Consider the following 17,865-nt stretch of genomic DNA (forward strand, 5'->3'; position numbering starts at 1 on the left):
GGCTGACGCCCTAAGTTGTAAGAAACATGAGAAACCTAAAAGAGTTCGAGCGCTACGACTATAACTCCAAGTAGATATACTCGAGAAAATCAAATTAGCCCAACACCAAGCAATCAAAGAAAACAAAATTTTCGATGAAAAGCGAAATGGTACCATTGACTCATTAGTCAAAGGTGATGGCGGTATACTTAGACTTGGAAATAGGATTTGGGTACCGATCGTTGGAGAGTTAAGTGAAAAGATAATGAGCGAAACCCATAAATCCAAGTACATGATGCACCCGGGTAGTGATAAAATGTACAAAATCTCAAGCCGAACTACTGGTGGAATGGAATGAAAAAGGATATAGCTTTGCATGTAGAAAAATGTTTTGATCTGTTTAAAAGTCAAATCTGAACACCAAAAGCCCTCGGGATTTCTTCAGCAACCCGAACTTCCCATTTGGAAGTGTGAGATGATAACCATGGATTTCATTACGAAAATCCCAAAGACTAAACTTCAAACATAATGCGATCCGGGTAATCATTGATAGGTTAACCAAATCCGCACATTTCATACCTATCAACAACACGTATTCGATGGATATATTGGCACGAATTTATGTAAACAACATTGTTGCATTGCACGGTATGCCTCTATTTATCATGTCTGATCGAGACAGTCAATTCACGTCTCATTTTTGGGACAGTTTCCAAAAAGCGTTAGCAACCCGACTGAACTTTAGCATTGCTTATCATCCCCACACTGATGGGCAGCGCAAATGAACAATTCAAACGCTTGAGTATATACTCTGCGCTTGTGTGATTGACCTAGGTGGAAGTTGGGATGACCATTTTCCCCTAATGGAATTTTTGTTTTAATAGTTATCACACAAGTAATCAAGCCGCACCGTTTGAAGCGTTATGCGGAAGAAAATGTAGAACGCGGGTATGCTGGTCTGAAACAGGTTATAACCAAATTCCTGGACCCGAAATAGTCCAAAAAACCACGGACAAAGTGGTTCAAATCCGTGAGCGACTTAAGACGACTAGAGATTGACAAAAGAGTTATGCTGATGTTCGTCGTAAGCCGTTAGAATTTCAAGTAGGCGATAAGGTCCTATTGAAAGTTTCGCCTTGGAAAGGTATTGTTCGCTTCTGTAAGAAAAGAAAGTTAAGTCCACGTTTTGTTGGACCATTCGAAGTGCTTGAGCACATTGACACAGTAGCTTATCGTTTACGTTTTCCAGAAGAAATGAAAGGAATGCATATCGTGTTCCATGTTTCCAACCTACGTAAGTGTCTGGCTGATGAAACTTTAGCTATGCCTTTAAAAGATGTTGAAATCAAAGAAAATCTGAAATTTGTAGAACAACCTCTACAAGTTGAAGATTTTAAAGTTAAGAACATTTAAAGGCGAAAACTAATTCCCGTCGAGGACCAGAAGTTACTTGGGAATTGGAATCTGAGATGAGAAGGAAATACCCGTGATTGTTGTTGTGCGTGTGGTAGTAATATTATGAAAGGTTGGATGATTTGCTTTTGCACAAAATCGTGTTTTAAATTTATAAAAATGATTTCTACAAAGACTAAACACACACAAAATAGGCAAGTGTACCTATCGTATATGTAGAATAGTAATGGTAAGAACAAAGTATCGATCCGTGGACACACAGGTTTCTAATAATAAATCGTTGTTTTACTTCAATCGGAGATTTTAATCATTTTGGGGTTGATTTTTAAACTTTTTATTAAATATAAATACTTATATTTATAATATATAGGTGACCAAGAAAAGAGATTCTAAACGAGTTGTTCAATTATGCGAAGGATACCATCTAAGATCAAGAATCCACTCCATTTTAGCATTGATAATTAATATGTAGACATGTGATAAACTTCTCGTAGCAATATATGATAGATAGCTCCTTAAACCTTAAGTGAGCATCTTCGGCACTAAGGAGATGGTATGCGCATTTTAAAGTCCACCATTTCCTAATGTCATACCATCTCAATGATGTCGATTTGAGTTGACAAGTAGTTTCGTAAAGTAGAAAGATTAGGATTGACTTCGATTTCTCAAATACCAATTCTAAAAACTTCGGGTGGTTGTAGTTCATCACACAACTTCCCCTTGTTTGATTTATGTAGGTTATAATTACACATTCCGTTAACATATGGTTTCTTTAACTAATTTGATATCCTAAGCAAAGCCATTTTCGGATTACCAAGGTTTAGAAAAATACACCATAACTTATATCTCATCATTTCTAAGTACAATATAAGGATCCATGTTTCGATAATGTATCAAAGTATTTCTATCTTTCAAGAACATGAATCGATCATGAACGATTGCCAAAGATATTGACAACCACCAACTTTGATTTAGTGATTTAAGATGGTGAAACATTTCTCATCAAAATATAATTGTAATATAACCATGTACTTTACTAGACTACATCACATGTCTTGATTAATTATCAAGTAAAACAAAGCTTCTTCATAGATTTTAGATGATAAAAGGAGTTTAGCTCATAATAAGCATAATGATGAACATTAAGATGATTGATAATAACAAATACATGATTAAACTTAGAACAATCTAACCAAATGTAGATGAATCCTTCTTCTTAATGATGGCAATGATGGTTGATGATGATGATTAGTGGTGATGACCTCCAAACCTTCAAACTCTTCACTAGATCTTCAAAGTGAGTGTTAGTGTGTGTTTTTATAACTGAAAACCGGAGAGAATTCTTTTCAAGGCACCCCCTTCAAATGGCACAAGAGCCACTATTTATAGGCAATCTAGAGTGTGAAGCATGGCCCCGTGCTTGATGAGCACGGCCCCGTGCATTTTTATGGCATGTGACAGATTTGTTTTGTCTTTTCTGTGACGTGGCCACGGCCCCGTGGTTGGTAGGCACGGCCCCGTGATTTTTAGTGACATGTGTTAAATTATTCTTTGTCTTTTCTGTGTTCCCGTCCACGGCCCCGTGCACGATGAGCACGGCCCCGTGCTTTTGCTTCCAGATTTTGTCTTTTCTTGTTTCAGAAGCATTGGGGCGTTTTTCTTGAGGCATGGGAGCGTGTTTCTTTGTTTTCTTGTGTTTTTCTTCGTCTTTTTGCTGGTTTCTTTGTTTGAGGCTTGGTTTCACCTGAAATTATGTTTTATTATGATAAGTAGCCTTTTATGCTATGTTTTTGGATAGAAATTGCAGTTTTTAGAGTTTATTTGATGCCTAAAAGATGTATATTTATATGACATCAAACATCCCCACACTTGAACATTGCTTGTCCTCAAGCAATCTTCTTATAAATATCCTCTAAAAACAGCAAACTTAGATCATAGCTACCTCTTAAGTGAGCTTCAAGAAGACGAAACAAAATAACCAATCTTTTTGTTAGTGATAAAAGAGAGAATTTTTGTTTTTATGAGTTTCTGTTTATGCAAAACGTCACGTTCTCACAATGTTCACTCACACTCGGTTTTATATCTGATCATACATGTGATGTAAGTATGTGAACACTCTTAGCCAAAATGCAACCTGTGATAAATAAGCTTGTAACATGTTCAAATCTCCACCTTTTTGAAGGGTTGCATAGCTTAGAAGGTAAAGAGGGGTTTTGGTTTAGTGTGAGTCGGAATTGGTATTTTGTGGTTGTTCAAGGGTTAATGGTAAATACAACTTCCACTTGTTTGGGAGTTTTGAGATGTCTTCAATGGTTAGCTCCTTTTTCTCCGAGAGTTTTTTTTTTTTTTTTTTAATCTAATGACTCTTTTAAGGTCAGATCGTCAAGACCAGTTTTATTGAGGATGTGGATCAATACTTCCTCAATCCTGTTCTGAATATAACTTCCAACTCTAATGGATCGTTCGGCTTTGAGCCTAATAGCCCCCACCCTCATTAGTTCGGTATATTCATGCTGAGACTGAGTTTGACTTTTTCTACATCTTCCTTCGTGGGACCAGTTTCCGAAACCTAAACATCGTTCATATCTTTTTGCTATTCTCTTCATTGCGTTTTTGGAAATTCCACAGAATGGTGGCCTTTGTTCGTCTTGGCGCCACTTTTTCCTTACTCCATTGCTAAAGAGAAAGATTCTCTCCCTAAGTTCTGGAGGCAACCTAGGTTTTGCGAAATGTATGCAGCAAAGGAAATTGAAATCGAAAAAATGCATTTCCATTTCTTTAGGGTCTGCCGGTAAAAGACCAGTGTTGTATTTTACCGGTGAAAATGGATAAAGTGATCGGGTTTTTTGGGTTTTGTAACGGGTTTGATGGAATGGTGTAAATATTACCTTCTTCCTTATACAACTCTTCGTTCGATCTTGAAATGAATAATTGCGACAAGTTCTAAATCACATGAAACATATGACTCACTCAAAGCTTCCGAAAAAATATTTATACGGCATGAGGTTTATCTCACAGTAACGGAGGAATTGGGTATTAACGCCATATTTTGCATAAATTTATTCTCAATATTACAAAACCTTTTCTTACTTTTTCACTTTTAAAAGATTGGTTATTTGCAAAAAAATTTCTTAGATTTTAGGTTTAGAATAATCTTTGTCTGCTGCAAAAAAAATATTTGTTTAGAGAATTTTTATGATTAGTTGGACAAACAATTGGTCAAGTAATTCCCCTCCCCACACTTGAATCTCACATTGTCCTCAATGTGACAAGATTCATGAAAATATAAAAATTCTAATTTATGGGTTAACCATGGCCGTAGATCTTATCACTGGCTTCAGAAACACCACCACCGCCTCCGCTGAAACCGCAGCCGTTCAGGAAGCAGCCTCGGGCCTCGAAAGCGTCCAAAAGCTCATCCGTCTGCTCTCTCAGTCGCAGTCTCAACAACAATCAGCAACGGATTATGAAGCCTTTGCTGACATGGCAGTCACCAAGTTTAAGTGTGTTATATCATTACTAGACCGACCTACCCGAACACTCACTGGCCATGCACGCTTCCGGCGTGGCCCTGTTTATCAGAGCCAGTCGGTTATAAAAAACCAAAACCAAAACGATGTCGTTTTGGAGGAGTGTGAGACTAAGGTGTATTGTCCAACACCAATACAACAGGTAAAAATGGAGAGTTACTTCCCTACGGGTTAATGAAATTTCGACAGAGCGTCCCCTGTTTTTCGTCCGTTTTCCTGTTTTTGTACCTGTATAATATAAAACTGCAAGCATCCACAAACAACCAAGCATAACTACTGAAAATTGGGTATGGAATCATCCATCCGTTGCCCTATCGGGCTAAATTAGTACCTAATAAACTGTCTTTGGCACTCATGGCCATAATAGTATCCAAACCAACACAAACACAAATAAACAAGTACGACGAAAAGTAAATTGTTCAAACACAAATAATAATAAGTTCATGAAGTAACACCAACCCATGCCCATGCCCATGCACAACTACCTGTGCCGACAGTCATCAGTTACCCGTGTCCGGGTCAAACGGTCCCCACTGCCTGTCCATGCGATAGCCCAATCGTTCAATCTCTCGCCTCGTTGCTTCATACTCGGCTGCTCGCTGTGCATCGGAGGCAACCATTTGCTCGTTGATCCTGTTAAATGAGGCGGTAGTGTTAGTTGAGAATTGATCGATTAGTCCATATATAGCCTCCAAAGAGTATCGACTATCATGTGATGAACTGGGGCCGGCCCCTGATGAAGATGGGCCTCCTGTCTGATGGTAGGTTCGGCGGTGATTGTCGTCTCTCATCCACATCTTGTATCATCACTTCTGGGTCCCAAACCTGATTGTACTTGTCACAAAATCACCACACACCCTGACTGATTTGCTGTACCATCTGCATGCTCTCACAGTAATCAAGGTTGAGAGCTATCGAGTCTGGGCTCGGGGTTCCTTCTGTGTCTGAACCATAGGCCCTATAGAGGTTGTAGATCCAGGGACCAACAAAGATCGGGGTATTTCCTCGGGTAGTGGCATTTGACATGAAAAGCTTGCAGAATAGAATAGTGATATTGCATGGTATTTCGTTTTTTATGCAATATAATGCCCAAAGGTCCTTTAGGTTGACAACCCCTTCACTCTGTCCTCGAGCTGTGACGGTATGACTCAGCAAACGGTGGATGTACCTCATGAGCGGGTCACGCAGTGCTGTGCTTTTTGAAACTCTTGGTCTATACTTTGTTTTCCATAACTTAACTGTTCCCAAGCTTCGTCCCTTATGGCACCTGCTTCAGCTTCATCATCGTCACCTTCATCTGTAAAAGTCGTTTTGGCCTCGAACCAGATATCTGTGTCAGTTTCCTCGACCGTGTAAATACCCAAATCAATCCCTAGTTGAGTGACAGAGGTTGTATGCCAAATACCCCCACATCGGAACTCAATTGCCTTGGTGTCCCACATGTCGAACCTTTTCTTCTTCATGTTGAATGAGGCTAGGAACTCCTTTGTAAGTTCAGTTACTGAATCCCCTGTCTGGTTAAAAACTCGTCTCCACGGCCCTGTGACGATGTTCTGATAGCGCTCCCATTGGTTAACTTGTCTGAGGGTTTCTCCGCATGCATGGAAGTGAGCTTCAGGATATCTGTTATTGAGATAGGTTAATCTTTCCTTTGCCAATCGGTCCTTATCCTTCCGGTTTCCGAAGACTAGGAATGCATGAAACTCTTCCCCATACTCGGCCATCTGCAATTTAAACTTAAATTAGTCAAAACTCATAAAAAAATTCCAATTTGCTGAAACAAAGAGCAAAGCACGGTGGCGTGCTTTCAGAAGCACGGTGGCGTGCTTTCAGAAGCACGGCCCCGTGCTGCTGCTTCTGGTTCAGTTTTCTTTGAATTTTGACTTTTTGTTGACCACGACTCGTGTTGTTTTTGTGCACGGCTCGTGTTTTTAATACCGATTTCTAACTTACTTAGACTCGAACCCTCATTTCTAACCGGTTATATCAATTGGGTTTAATGGTTTGTCGGGTATTTATTCTAACACCCAAAACCCGAATTGTTTCTTTCAATTAATCCCTAACCATCAACAATCTATTCATCATAATCAAGCATAATAACCCATACCCTTTTCGGGTTTTGACCCGATTTGGTCGATTTGAACAAATTTAGGGTTTATCTAGACCTAAAATTATGAATTTGAATAATGCAATTGTTAATTAACATATCTTAGGTTTAGAATCGAAGATTAGATGAAGAAATTAGCAAAATTATTGAAGGTCGGCGGTTTCTTGGTTCAGAACACAGTGAAAAATAGGGTTGTTGGTTGGAGAAAGTTATTTTATTAAGTTAAAACTCGTAACTGCCCTGATACCAAAAACACGGCCCCGTGCTTTTGGAGCACGGTATCGTGCTGCTTAATGCAGACAGTACTGTTTTATTTATTTTGTTTGTCGAGATTGGTTCTGTTTTTACTGGGTTTTTATTTTCTGATTATTTTAACATGGTAATTAAAAATCCTAAATTTCATAAAATTAAAGACACAATTTAAAGATAGATGAAACGAAAAGTACAACAACAATTTTCGGGTCCTAACACATAGTACTAGCGGAAACAACTTAAACACAAAACAAAGTCAGAACTTCAACGGCCACCACCCCCGAACAAGTCCTGGATGTGTGGTGGTGCTCGTTTGGCTTCCAAAAGTTCGTCAAGCTTTTTGTTGAGCGTGACGAGTTCTCGGTTGAGAAAGTTAAGTTTGGAAGTCACATCTTTGTGGTGGCCATCCACAACATGGAAGTTCTCGAACCTAAGCAGGTCGAATTTGTTGATCAACTCGACTACTCGAGCCTCGGTTTGCATGTTGCTCTCAACTTGGTCTCTTACGATGCATTGGAGTCTCATGATTTGTTCCTCAAGGAAGGAAGATTCATGTTGTTTCCCCTTCTTCACTGGTTTCCATTCAACCCGTTTTCCATCCATTTAGATAGTTTTTGTTTGGTGTGAATGGAATAGTGAATTTATGCATGCATTATATAGAGACTGGAAAGTTGAACACGGCACCGTGTTTACTGGAGCACGGCCCCGTGCTGCTAGAAGAATAAATGTTTCTGAGTCAGATAATTGTACGGAGTCAGCGCGTATTATGCTGAAGATTCTGGGTGACCACGGCCTCGTGCTTAGGAAAGCACGGCCCGTGCCTTTTGTCACAGTGTATTTCTTTTTTAGTTTTCAACATGATTCACGATCCGGAATTTAGAATGACGTTTATTGTAATAATTTGGAATTTTGGTCATCTAAAGATTACTTTTCATTGAATAAAGATCCTAGAACAGTTACGGGATAAGCCAAGGTTTCCTAAGAAAAGAAAATAATCGGGTTAAGCCCGAAGTCCTAACACATTGTGCTTAATGAACTTTTTTAACATATAAAAACATAAAATTAAGTTCCCTAGAGCTCTCTGAAAGGCGCTCCCCCTCCGAACGGTCCCGGTGGTGGAAAATACGTGAAACCGAGAACTTGAAACCGGAGTTGTTCGTTGATGTCTCGGAGTTCCATTTTCATGTTCTCCACCGATTCGGTGAGTTGCATTTCCGAGAGGACATTCATTTCGGTGAGTTCTCTCACGAGTTCTTGAAGTTTCAAGAGAAGCTCGGTTTTGGAAACATGGCGGGCATCGTTTCTCGGATGTCGGGAAACGGGAATTGCTTCATTCATCTCAGTTGGCATGCTGAATTATCAGAGGTTTTTGGTTTTGGTTTTGGTTTGTGCAAGGAATGCAATGACACAAGGTGCCTTTTATAACCAAACAGGAAACCGAGCACGGCACCGTGCTTATGGAAGCATGCCCCCGTGTTTTAACTCTGACAATTCTGTTACAAACCAGTCTGACTGAGATTTTTGCAGCGTAGATGCCGGCCCACATTTTTAGGCACGGGACCGTGCTTTAAGGAGCACACCCCCGTGGTTTTTTTGAAAATTTTTTATCATTTTTTTTAAGTAAAACAATATTTACAAGGCCTATTTTTGTGAAGGTCTTGGCTAGACCTTGTTTCCTTAAAGTCTTATTTAAAAAGTTTGGAGGGTTAGTACCTCCCAAACTTCTTTAAGTGGACCGTCGATGTATGGTTTTAATCGATGTCCAGTGACCTTGAACTTTTGACCGTTTGAACTTGAAATTTCGATGGTTCCATAGTCAAAAACCGTTTCAACTATGTATGGACCTGTCCATCGGGATTTCAGTTTTTCTGGAAAAAGACGTAAACGAGCGTTGTATAACAGTACACGATCGCCAACTTGAAATTTTTTGTTTCCTTTAACTGAGCGTCGTGTATGCGTTTAGTCTTCTCCTTGTAGGACCAGGAATTTTCTTAGGCCATTGTTCTCAGCTCCTCAAGCTCACGAATTTGATCTTCCCGGTTTGCTCCAGCGGACGTAAGATCAAAGTTCACTGCTCTGAGAGCCCAATAAGCTTTGTGTTTTAATTCCACTGGTAGATGACATGCCTTCCCGTAAACGAGCTTGAAGGGTGTCGTTCCTATGGGAGTTTTGTAGGCCGTCCTGAGGGCCCACAATGCGTCATCTAACTTTTCTGCCCAATTTTTGCGATTCATTCCTATAGTCCTTTATAAAATCCTTTTAATTCCTCGATTCGAGACCTCTACTTGCCCACTGGTCTGAGGGTGATATGGTGTTGCCAGTCGGTGGTTAACCCCATATTGTGCTAAGACCTTGTCCATCAGGGTGTTACAGAAGTGAGTACCTCTGTCGCTGATGAGGGCTTTTGGAGTACCGAATCTTGAGAATAACTTTTTCAGAAATCGTACAACTACTCGGGCATCGTTGGTGGGAAGAGCTTGTGCTTCTACCCATTTAGACACGTAATCGACTGCTACAAGGATGTATTTATTTCCGAATGAGTTAGGAAATGGCCCCATGAAATCTATCCCCCATACATCAAAGATTTCACAAATTTGAATGCCCTTTTGAGCCATCTCATTTTTCGATGAGATGTTCCCGGCTCTTTGACAAGCATCGCATGCTTGGATCAAAGTATGTGTATCTTTGTATATAGTGGGCCAGAAAAATCCTGCATCAAACACTTTTCTGACTGTGGTGGCGGTACCGTGGTGTCCACCTGTTGGTCCTTCATGGCAGTGTTTGAGAATATCTAAGGCGTCTTTTCCTGCTACGCACCTACGAATGATTTGATCCGCACCTATCCTAAACACGTATGGATCTTCCCAGAAGTAAAACTTAAGATCGGAGAAGAACTTCTTCCGCTGTTGATGAGTAAGTCCTTTTCTGAGGATCCTACAAGCTAAGTAATTGGCGAAGTCGGCATACCAGGGACTTTCGTCCTTTTCTTCTATCACTCCTTGAATGTGTATGAGAAACTCATGTGGGAAATTATCGTTGATAATTTCTTGTTGAAGCTCTTCGGGAGTTGGACATTCTAATCGTGAAAGATGGTATGCGGCTACTTTTTCTGCTCCCTTCTTTTCTTTAACTTCGATGTCAAATTCTTGGAGTAGTAGGATCCATCGGATGAGTCTAGGTTTGGCATCTTGTTTGTTGAATAGGTATCGTATTGCGGCATGATCGGTGTAAACTATGGTTTTGGAAAGAACGAGGTATGATCTAAATTTTTCAAAGGCAAATACTACTGCCAGTAACTCTTTTTCTGTTGTGGTGTAGTTTTCTTGTGCATCATTAAGAGTCTTACTAGCATAGTAAATTGGGTGAAAGTGTTTTTCCTTGCGTTGTCCGAGTACGGCTCCAACTGCAAAGTCACTTGCATCGCACATGATCTCGAATGGAAGGGTCCAATCGGGTGTAGTCATGATTGGTGCGTTGACAAGTTTGTCTTTCAGTGTATTGAATGACTCAACACATTCCTCAGAGAAGACGAATGGTGCGTCTTTCTCTAGAAGTTTGGTCATATGTCTTGAGATTTTTGAGAAGTCTTTTATGAAGCGGCGGTAGAAACCGGCTTGACCTAGAAAACTTCTAATGGCTTTGACTGAAGTTGGTGGTGGGAGTTTGGATATGGTTTCTATTTTGGCCCTATCAACTTCTAGTCCGTTTTGAGAAATCTTATGACCTAGAACAATGCCTTCCTTTACCATAAAGTAGCATTTTTCTCAGTTGAGCACTAGATTTACTTATTCACACCTAGCTAGCATTTTGTCTAGGTTTTTCAGATAATGATTGAAGGAATCTCCAAAGACTGAAAAGTCATCCATGAAAACTTCCATAGAGTTTAAAATCATTTCATGAAAGATGTCCACCATGCAGCGTTGGAAGGTGGCTGGAGCATTACATAATCCAAATGGCATTCTTCGGTAAGCGAAGGTTCCGTATGGACATGTAAAAGTGGTTTTCTCCTGATCTTCAGGAGCAATGGGGATCTGAAAGTATCTGGAAAATCCATCAAGAAAACAGTAGAACATTCTTCCAGATAATCGTTCGAGCATTTGATCTATGAAAGGAAGTGGAAAATGATCTTTTCTTGTGGCATCATTAAGCTTCCGATAATCGATGCAAACTCGCTAGCCTGTGATGGTCCTCATTGGTATTAGTTCGTCCTTCTCGTTCATTACGACTGTCATTCCTCCCTTCTTGGGTACTACCTGAACGGGACTTACCCAAGGTGAATCCGAGATCGGGTAGATTAATCCAGCGTCAAGAAGTTAGATTACTTCCTTCTTCACCACATCTTGCATGTTGGGGTTGAGATATCTTTGATGTTGGACCACGGGTTTGTATTCTTCCTCCATGAGGATATTGTGGTACAAAACGAAGGACTGATGCCCTTGATATCCATAATCTTCCATGCGATAGCCTTCTTATGGGTTTTGAGAACCTTAAGAAGTTCGTCTTTCTCTTCTTTAGAAAGGTGAGATGAAATAATTACTGGGAGTTGAGAATCTTTCTCTAGAAAGGCGTATTCGAGATGTTTTGGCAGTTCTTTTAAATCTAAGGCTGGTGGTTCTTCGATTGATGGTTTTGATTTTTCATTGTTTTCAATGATTTTGTATATCGTTTCTGATTCTTCGTGGTAGTTGTTATTGAAATTTTCATTTTCTAAAATTGGTTTGTTTAGTGTTTTGTCTATGACTTGTGTTTCTAGGGGAGTATTGATGGAGGAATCTCGCATATAGCAACTTACGATGGAGTCTATGATATCAACACAGTATAAGGTGTCATCGTGTTGTTGCGGATATTGCATAGATTTTCCTATGTCAAAAGTGATTGCCTCTACATTGACCCTAAGAGTGAGTTTGCCGGTGCAAACATCAATGATAGCCTTTGCAGTGGCTAAAAAGGGTCTTCCTAAAATTAGAGGTACACTTTTGTCTTCCTCCATGTATAGAATCACAAAATCTATTGGGAAAACGAACTTGTCAATTTTGACAAGCATGTTTTCAACAATGCCCCGGGGGTATTTAACGGATCGGTCAGCTAACTGAATGCTCATGCGGGTAGGCTTTGGTTCTCCTATCCCTAGTTTTGCAAAAACCGCATAAGGCATTAAATTAATACTAGCTCCTAGGTCAGCCAGGACATTGCTAACCGATAAATTTCCTATGAGACAAGGGATAGTAAAGCTCCCTGGATCGGTCATCTTTGTCGGTAGCTTGCTTTGGAGGACAGCTAAACATTCTTCAATTAGGGTGGCATGCGAGAGTTCCTCCAGCTTCCTTTTGTTAGTCAGCACTTCTTTGAGAAACTTGGTGTATTTTGGCATTTGAGCGATAGCTTCGACAAAAGGGATGTTGATACGGAGTTGCTTAAAAAGTTCTAGAAACTTCCCGTATTGGGCTTCCAATCGCTCCTGTTTCAGTCTTCCAGGGTATGGAATAGGCGGAACATAGGTTCGGACTGGTTCCTTAGGTTGTACTGTGCTTGTTGGGGTCAGTCTTTCCTGTGTTTCATCAGGAGACTTTTTTCTCCAAAGTTGGTGGAACAACAGTGGTTGTACCACTCCTGAATGTGACGGCATTAGCTGTCGCATTTGGGTTGGTGATTGTATTGCTTGGAAGAGTGCCAAGTGGTCTTTCGGATAATTGTCGGGAAATTTATCCAATTTGGGTTTCTAGGTTCTGAAGCGATGCTTGTTAACTTTTGAGATCGGCTTCATGTTTTAATAATACTCCGCTGATATCAACAGCTCTTGAGTCGGCTTCTTTTTCTGCTTCATTTGTTTTGGTCATCAATTGAATTATCATTTCTTCGATCTTTGAGTAGCTTGGGATTTGATGGCTACCAGAACTTTGATCTTGAAATTGAGGTTTAGGCTGGAAGGGTTGATTCATAGTTCTCTTTTCGAATCCAGATAAAGGTTGAGTGTTACCTCCGTCTTTCCAGCTAAAATTCAGGTGGTTTCTCCATCCTGGATTGTAGTTATTACTGAAAGCGTTGTTCTGTCGAGCGATGAAATCGACTTCTTCCATGGTCATAATGACTTGTTTACAGTCACTCGTCTTATGACTTCCTCCACAAGTGTCACAGGTGAGTCTGGTTTTTGATAGTTCGGCTTGAAGTTGTTCGAATTTTTTAGAAAGAGCTTCAAGCTGTGCTGTGACAAGAGTGTTGGAGTCTACGTGGTGTATTCCTTTATGGGTAGGTGTAGATCTTGGTGGGTTGTAAGCGAAACTCTTCTTTGCGGCTTTCTCCAGGATTTCAAATGCTTCGTTGGGTGATTTGGATCCCAGGTCTCCACCAGATATCTGGTCGATGGCCTGTTTGTTTTGACTGGATTGTGAGTCAAAGAAAGTTTGGACTTGTAACCACACGCTTAGTCCATGATGTGGGCACCTTCTCAGAAGACTTTTGTATCTTTCCCATGCTGCGTGTAGCGATTCATCATCATCGGTCTGGAATCCGGTAATGCTGGCTCTGTATTTGGCAGTTTTATTAGGCGGAAAATATTTGAGGAGAAACTGTTCAACCATTTGGTCCCAAGTGGTAATGGAACCAGAGGAAATAGATTCTATCCATTCTAAGGCTTGGCCCCTTAGAGAGAAAGGAAAGAGTTTAAGTTTGATTTGATCGTCTGAACAGTTTTGAATTTTAAAGGTTCCACAGATTCGTAGAAATCGAGATATGTGAGAAAGAGGGTCTTCGTCAAGGAGACCATGAAATTGAACTGAATTTTCCACCATATGAATGGTGCTATATTTGATTTCGAAATTTTTGGTAATTTCGGGTGGAGCCACTCCATTGCCATAGCCTTCAAGAATTGGCTTGGCATACTGGCTCATGTTCGGCTCATTGTTCTGGGCCGCCATCATTTCTTCGGTGTGATTTTCTCCTGATGCCGTGATGTCTACTGATTCGTCTTTGATTGCTTCTGCGGTTTCTGTAGTCCGTTTACGAGTTCGTCGAAGAAAGAGTCGTTCCGGTTCAGAAATTGGAGAAACAAGCTCACGCTCAAAAGTAGAGGACATACATGAGGCTAAATCAAAATTATACTAAAGTAAAAGTTAGCTAAAGTTAATCTAAAGGTTAGTCTAAGTTAAACTAAGCTATTTTAAACTATACTAATGTCTAAGTTAGTAAAACTAAAGTAAAGTAAGGTAACTAAAGGTAAAAAGTAGGCTAGCCGTAAAATTATATACTTTAATATTTAGTAAAAATTAAAGATAAAATAAAATAGAAGTTAAAAATTTGTACAATTATAGACAATGATTAAATTAAAACTTGGATAGTTCTTAGAAACGTACCGTGTATCCCCCGCAACGGCGCCAAAAACTTGATTGTTGTTGTGCGTGTGGTAGTAATATTATGAAAGGTTGGATGATTTGCTTTTGCACAAAATCGTGTTTTAAATTTATAAAAGTGATTTCTACAATGGCTAAACACACACAAAATACGCAAGTGTACCTATCGTATATGTAGAATAGTAATGGTAAGAACCAAGTATCGATCCGTGGACACACAGGTTTCTAATAATAAATCGTTGTTTTACTTCAATCGAAGATTTTAATCATTTTGGGGTTGATTTTTAAACTTTTTATTAAATATAAATACTTATATTTATAATATATAGGTGACCGAGAAAAGAGATTCTAAACGAGTTGTTCAATTATGCGAAGGTTACCATCTAAGATCAAGAATCCACTCCATATTAGCATTGATAATTAATATGTAGACATGTGATAAACTTGCCGTAGCGATATATGATAGATAGCTCCTTAAACCTTAAGTGAGCATCTTCGGCACTAAGGATATGGTATGCGTATTTTAAAGTCCACCCTTTCCTAATGTCATACCATCTCAATGATGTCGATTTGAGTTGACATGTAGTTTCGTAAAGTAGAAAGATTAGGATTGACTTCGATTTCTCAAATACCAATTCTAACAACTTCGGGTGGTTTAGTTCATCACACAACCTCCCCTTGTTTGATTTATGTAGGTTATAATTACACATTCCGTTAACATATGGTTTCTTTAACTAATTTGATATCCTAAGCAAAGCCATTTTCGGATTACCAAGGTTTAGAAAAATACACCATAACTTATATCTCATCATTTCTAAGTACAATATAAGGATCCATGTTTCGATAATGTATCAAAGTATTTCTATCTTTCAAGAACATGAATCGATCATGAACGATTGCCAAAGATATTGACAACCACCAACTTTGATTTAGTGATTTAATATGGTGAAACATTTCTCATCAAAAGATAATTGTAATATAACCATGTACTTTACTAGACTAGATCACATGTCTTGATTAATTATCAAGTAAAACAAAGCTTCTTCATAGATTTTAGATGGTAAAAGGAGTTTAGCTCATAATGAGCATAATGATGAACATTAAGATGATTGATAATAACAAATACATGATTAAGTAGCCTTTTATACTATGTTTTTGGATAGAAATTGCAGTTTTTAGAATTTATTTGATGCCGAAAAGATGTATATTTATATGTACATCAACCCGCACCTATTTTAATGAATCTTGAGGACGAGATTTATTCCAAGGTGGAGAGGATGAAACATCTTGAAAAATATTATATTTATTTTGGGTTAAAAATGTCAACTTTTAAAATAGAAGGACCCAAAAGTATTTTAAATATGGTAAAGGAATTATATATATATATATAGTTGGAAGAATCCCATGAGTAAGAAATGAGGGAATGGAATCCATCCCATACGGAAAGAATGAAGGAAATGAAACTCCTTCACATGGGTATAAATAAGGAAAATAATGTCCATCCCACATGGAAAGTATGAAACTTTTGGAAGCTCTTTATAAGAAGAAGAGTTTCCATAGTAATATTCTTTTATGTCATGCATGCACCAATGGTCCTAGAACAGGGTGGGAAGCACCCGACGCACATGGGCACAGGTGAGGGAGATGGGTGCAATGTGGAGCTTTGATGGCGCCATTTGCACTTCGCACGCTCGCATCACCGCCAGCCACCTTAATGTTTTTAGAAAATGGAAGCGAGACCAAGAAATGCCAAGTATTAAAAGTAAAAGACCAAAAATGGAAATTCTGATTTTCTTAGCCCATCACGATACGTGATGGATCAGGAGACAACCCATCGCGTATCGCGATGGGTATGTCACAGAACCCCATGATGAGCGGTGTCGCGATACGCGATCAACCAAAGTTACTACGTCATCACGTATCACAATGACGTGGTCTGACAGGAAGTGACACGTGCCCTGCCACGTGTCCCCATGTGTCCGGCCACGTGGCAAACCTATTTATGGCACGACAAGGCTAGTCGTGTAACCCGAAGACCATCGAGCGTCACCTCAATTTGTGTGCCAAGAAGTGTTGACCAACAAAACTCGAAAAGCATGTGTGAGCGAAAGTGTTGCCAAAAGTACCAGGTGTTTATAAGCTATTCAAGGTAGGGGTTATGCCTAAGTAAAATATTATTATAATATTAAATAGGCTTAGACCTTAGTTTAAGGTATACTCGATACCTCGAAAATATAAATAAAGAAAATATATATAAAAGATATCAAAATAAAAGTAATTCTTTGTTATTAATATTTCTTAAATAATAAATAAAGAAATAAAGTATACGTTTCTTCGAGAAGAAGAAACGTAGTGTTTTGAAAATATAAATGATCGAACTAGAGGTTCGAACATATTTAATAAAGAAAAGATGTTTTGAACTAAAGGTTCGAAAAGAAAATATAATTGATGTAAAGATTATACAAAAAGGACTAAAGGTCTAAAGCTAGATTGTTAATCTAGTAATAACAAATGGTTATACTCGTATTACAGGTCTGAGATAACAAGAAAAGACAAACTCGATCAGTGAAGTGAAGATGATCATTCAAAAGGTGAATAAGCCCCAAACTTTTATAACTAGTTTAATCGATTCAATTAAATTGATTACATGAGATTACGTATCTCTAAAATATTATGAACAAAAGTAGTCGCTGGCCCTCAGGCTGTCGTGTACGTTTGTCTGGATCCTTTCATATGTGGCTAGACGGTGGGCACACCGCACCACACCTGGTTATGCCTCTGCCATGACGGGTCGGACCTAAGTTATGTCCGAGAAAGTGTAATCATGTGTATACTGAGCTGTTTCAGGTTGAGCTTAAGTTTATAACTATGATTTAGTTTTTAACTTGGTTATTTCTAAGCCACGATGGGGCAATACCCAAGTTATGTCTCGGGGGGTAATTAAGTAAATAAAATATTTTTGCGTCAGTTTATTCACCAACATGTGTTGTTGACGTATATTTTAAACTGTTTTACAGATAATGAAGATTAAATGATTGGGGAAGAAATAGCCATTAGGAGATCTGATGACTCAGATGAATTTTGTGAATGTTAAATATTAATGGTGGTTTTAACAAACAATCTTTTGTAAACATTAATCGGGTATTTTTATAATCTCGTGTTTTAATATATAAATATGTTAACATTATATCCACGCTAAATTTCTGCATTTAAACCGTAACTCTGATTTATTTATAAA

At 38.9% G+C, this 17,865-nt stretch overlaps 1 protein-coding gene across 1 annotated transcript; it reads left to right on the forward strand.

Moving 5' to 3' along the window:
- The first annotated feature begins 4,704 nt into the window (after positions 1-4,704).
- On the forward strand, positions 4,705-17,658 carry LOC143597009 (putative WRKY transcription factor 15). Its single transcript, XM_077075635.1, has 4 exons — positions 4,705-5,064; positions 6,396-6,426; positions 8,408-8,515; positions 17,645-17,658. Exons 1-4 carry the CDS (start codon positions 4,705-4,707, stop codon positions 17,656-17,658), a joined length of 513 nt encoding a protein of 170 aa, XP_076931750.1.
- Positions 17,659-17,865: the final 207 nt, after the last annotated feature.

The sequence above is a fragment of the Bidens hawaiensis genome, unplaced genomic scaffold (genome assembly GCF_021521415.1).
Source record: "Bidens hawaiensis isolate Kalapana, Puna unplaced genomic scaffold, B.hawaiensis_p1.1 tig00047470_1, whole genome shotgun sequence".
NCBI lineage: Eukaryota > Viridiplantae > Streptophyta > Magnoliopsida > Asterales > Asteraceae > Bidens > Bidens hawaiensis.

Bases quoted from the DNA above. Each gene is read 5' to 3' on its own strand.
- LOC143597009 (XM_077075635.1), top strand. From the start codon at position 4,705: ATGGCCGTAGATCTTATCACTGGCTTCAGAAACACCACCACCGCCTCC. The intron at 5,065-6,395 runs GTAAAAATGGAG...ATGTTGAATGAG, and splicing joins GTCCAACACCAATACAACAG to GCTAGGAACTCCTTTGTAAG. The intron at 6,427-8,407 runs AATCCCCTGTCT...GGTGGAAAATAC, and splicing joins CTTTGTAAGTTCAGTTACTG to GTGAAACCGAGAACTTGAAA.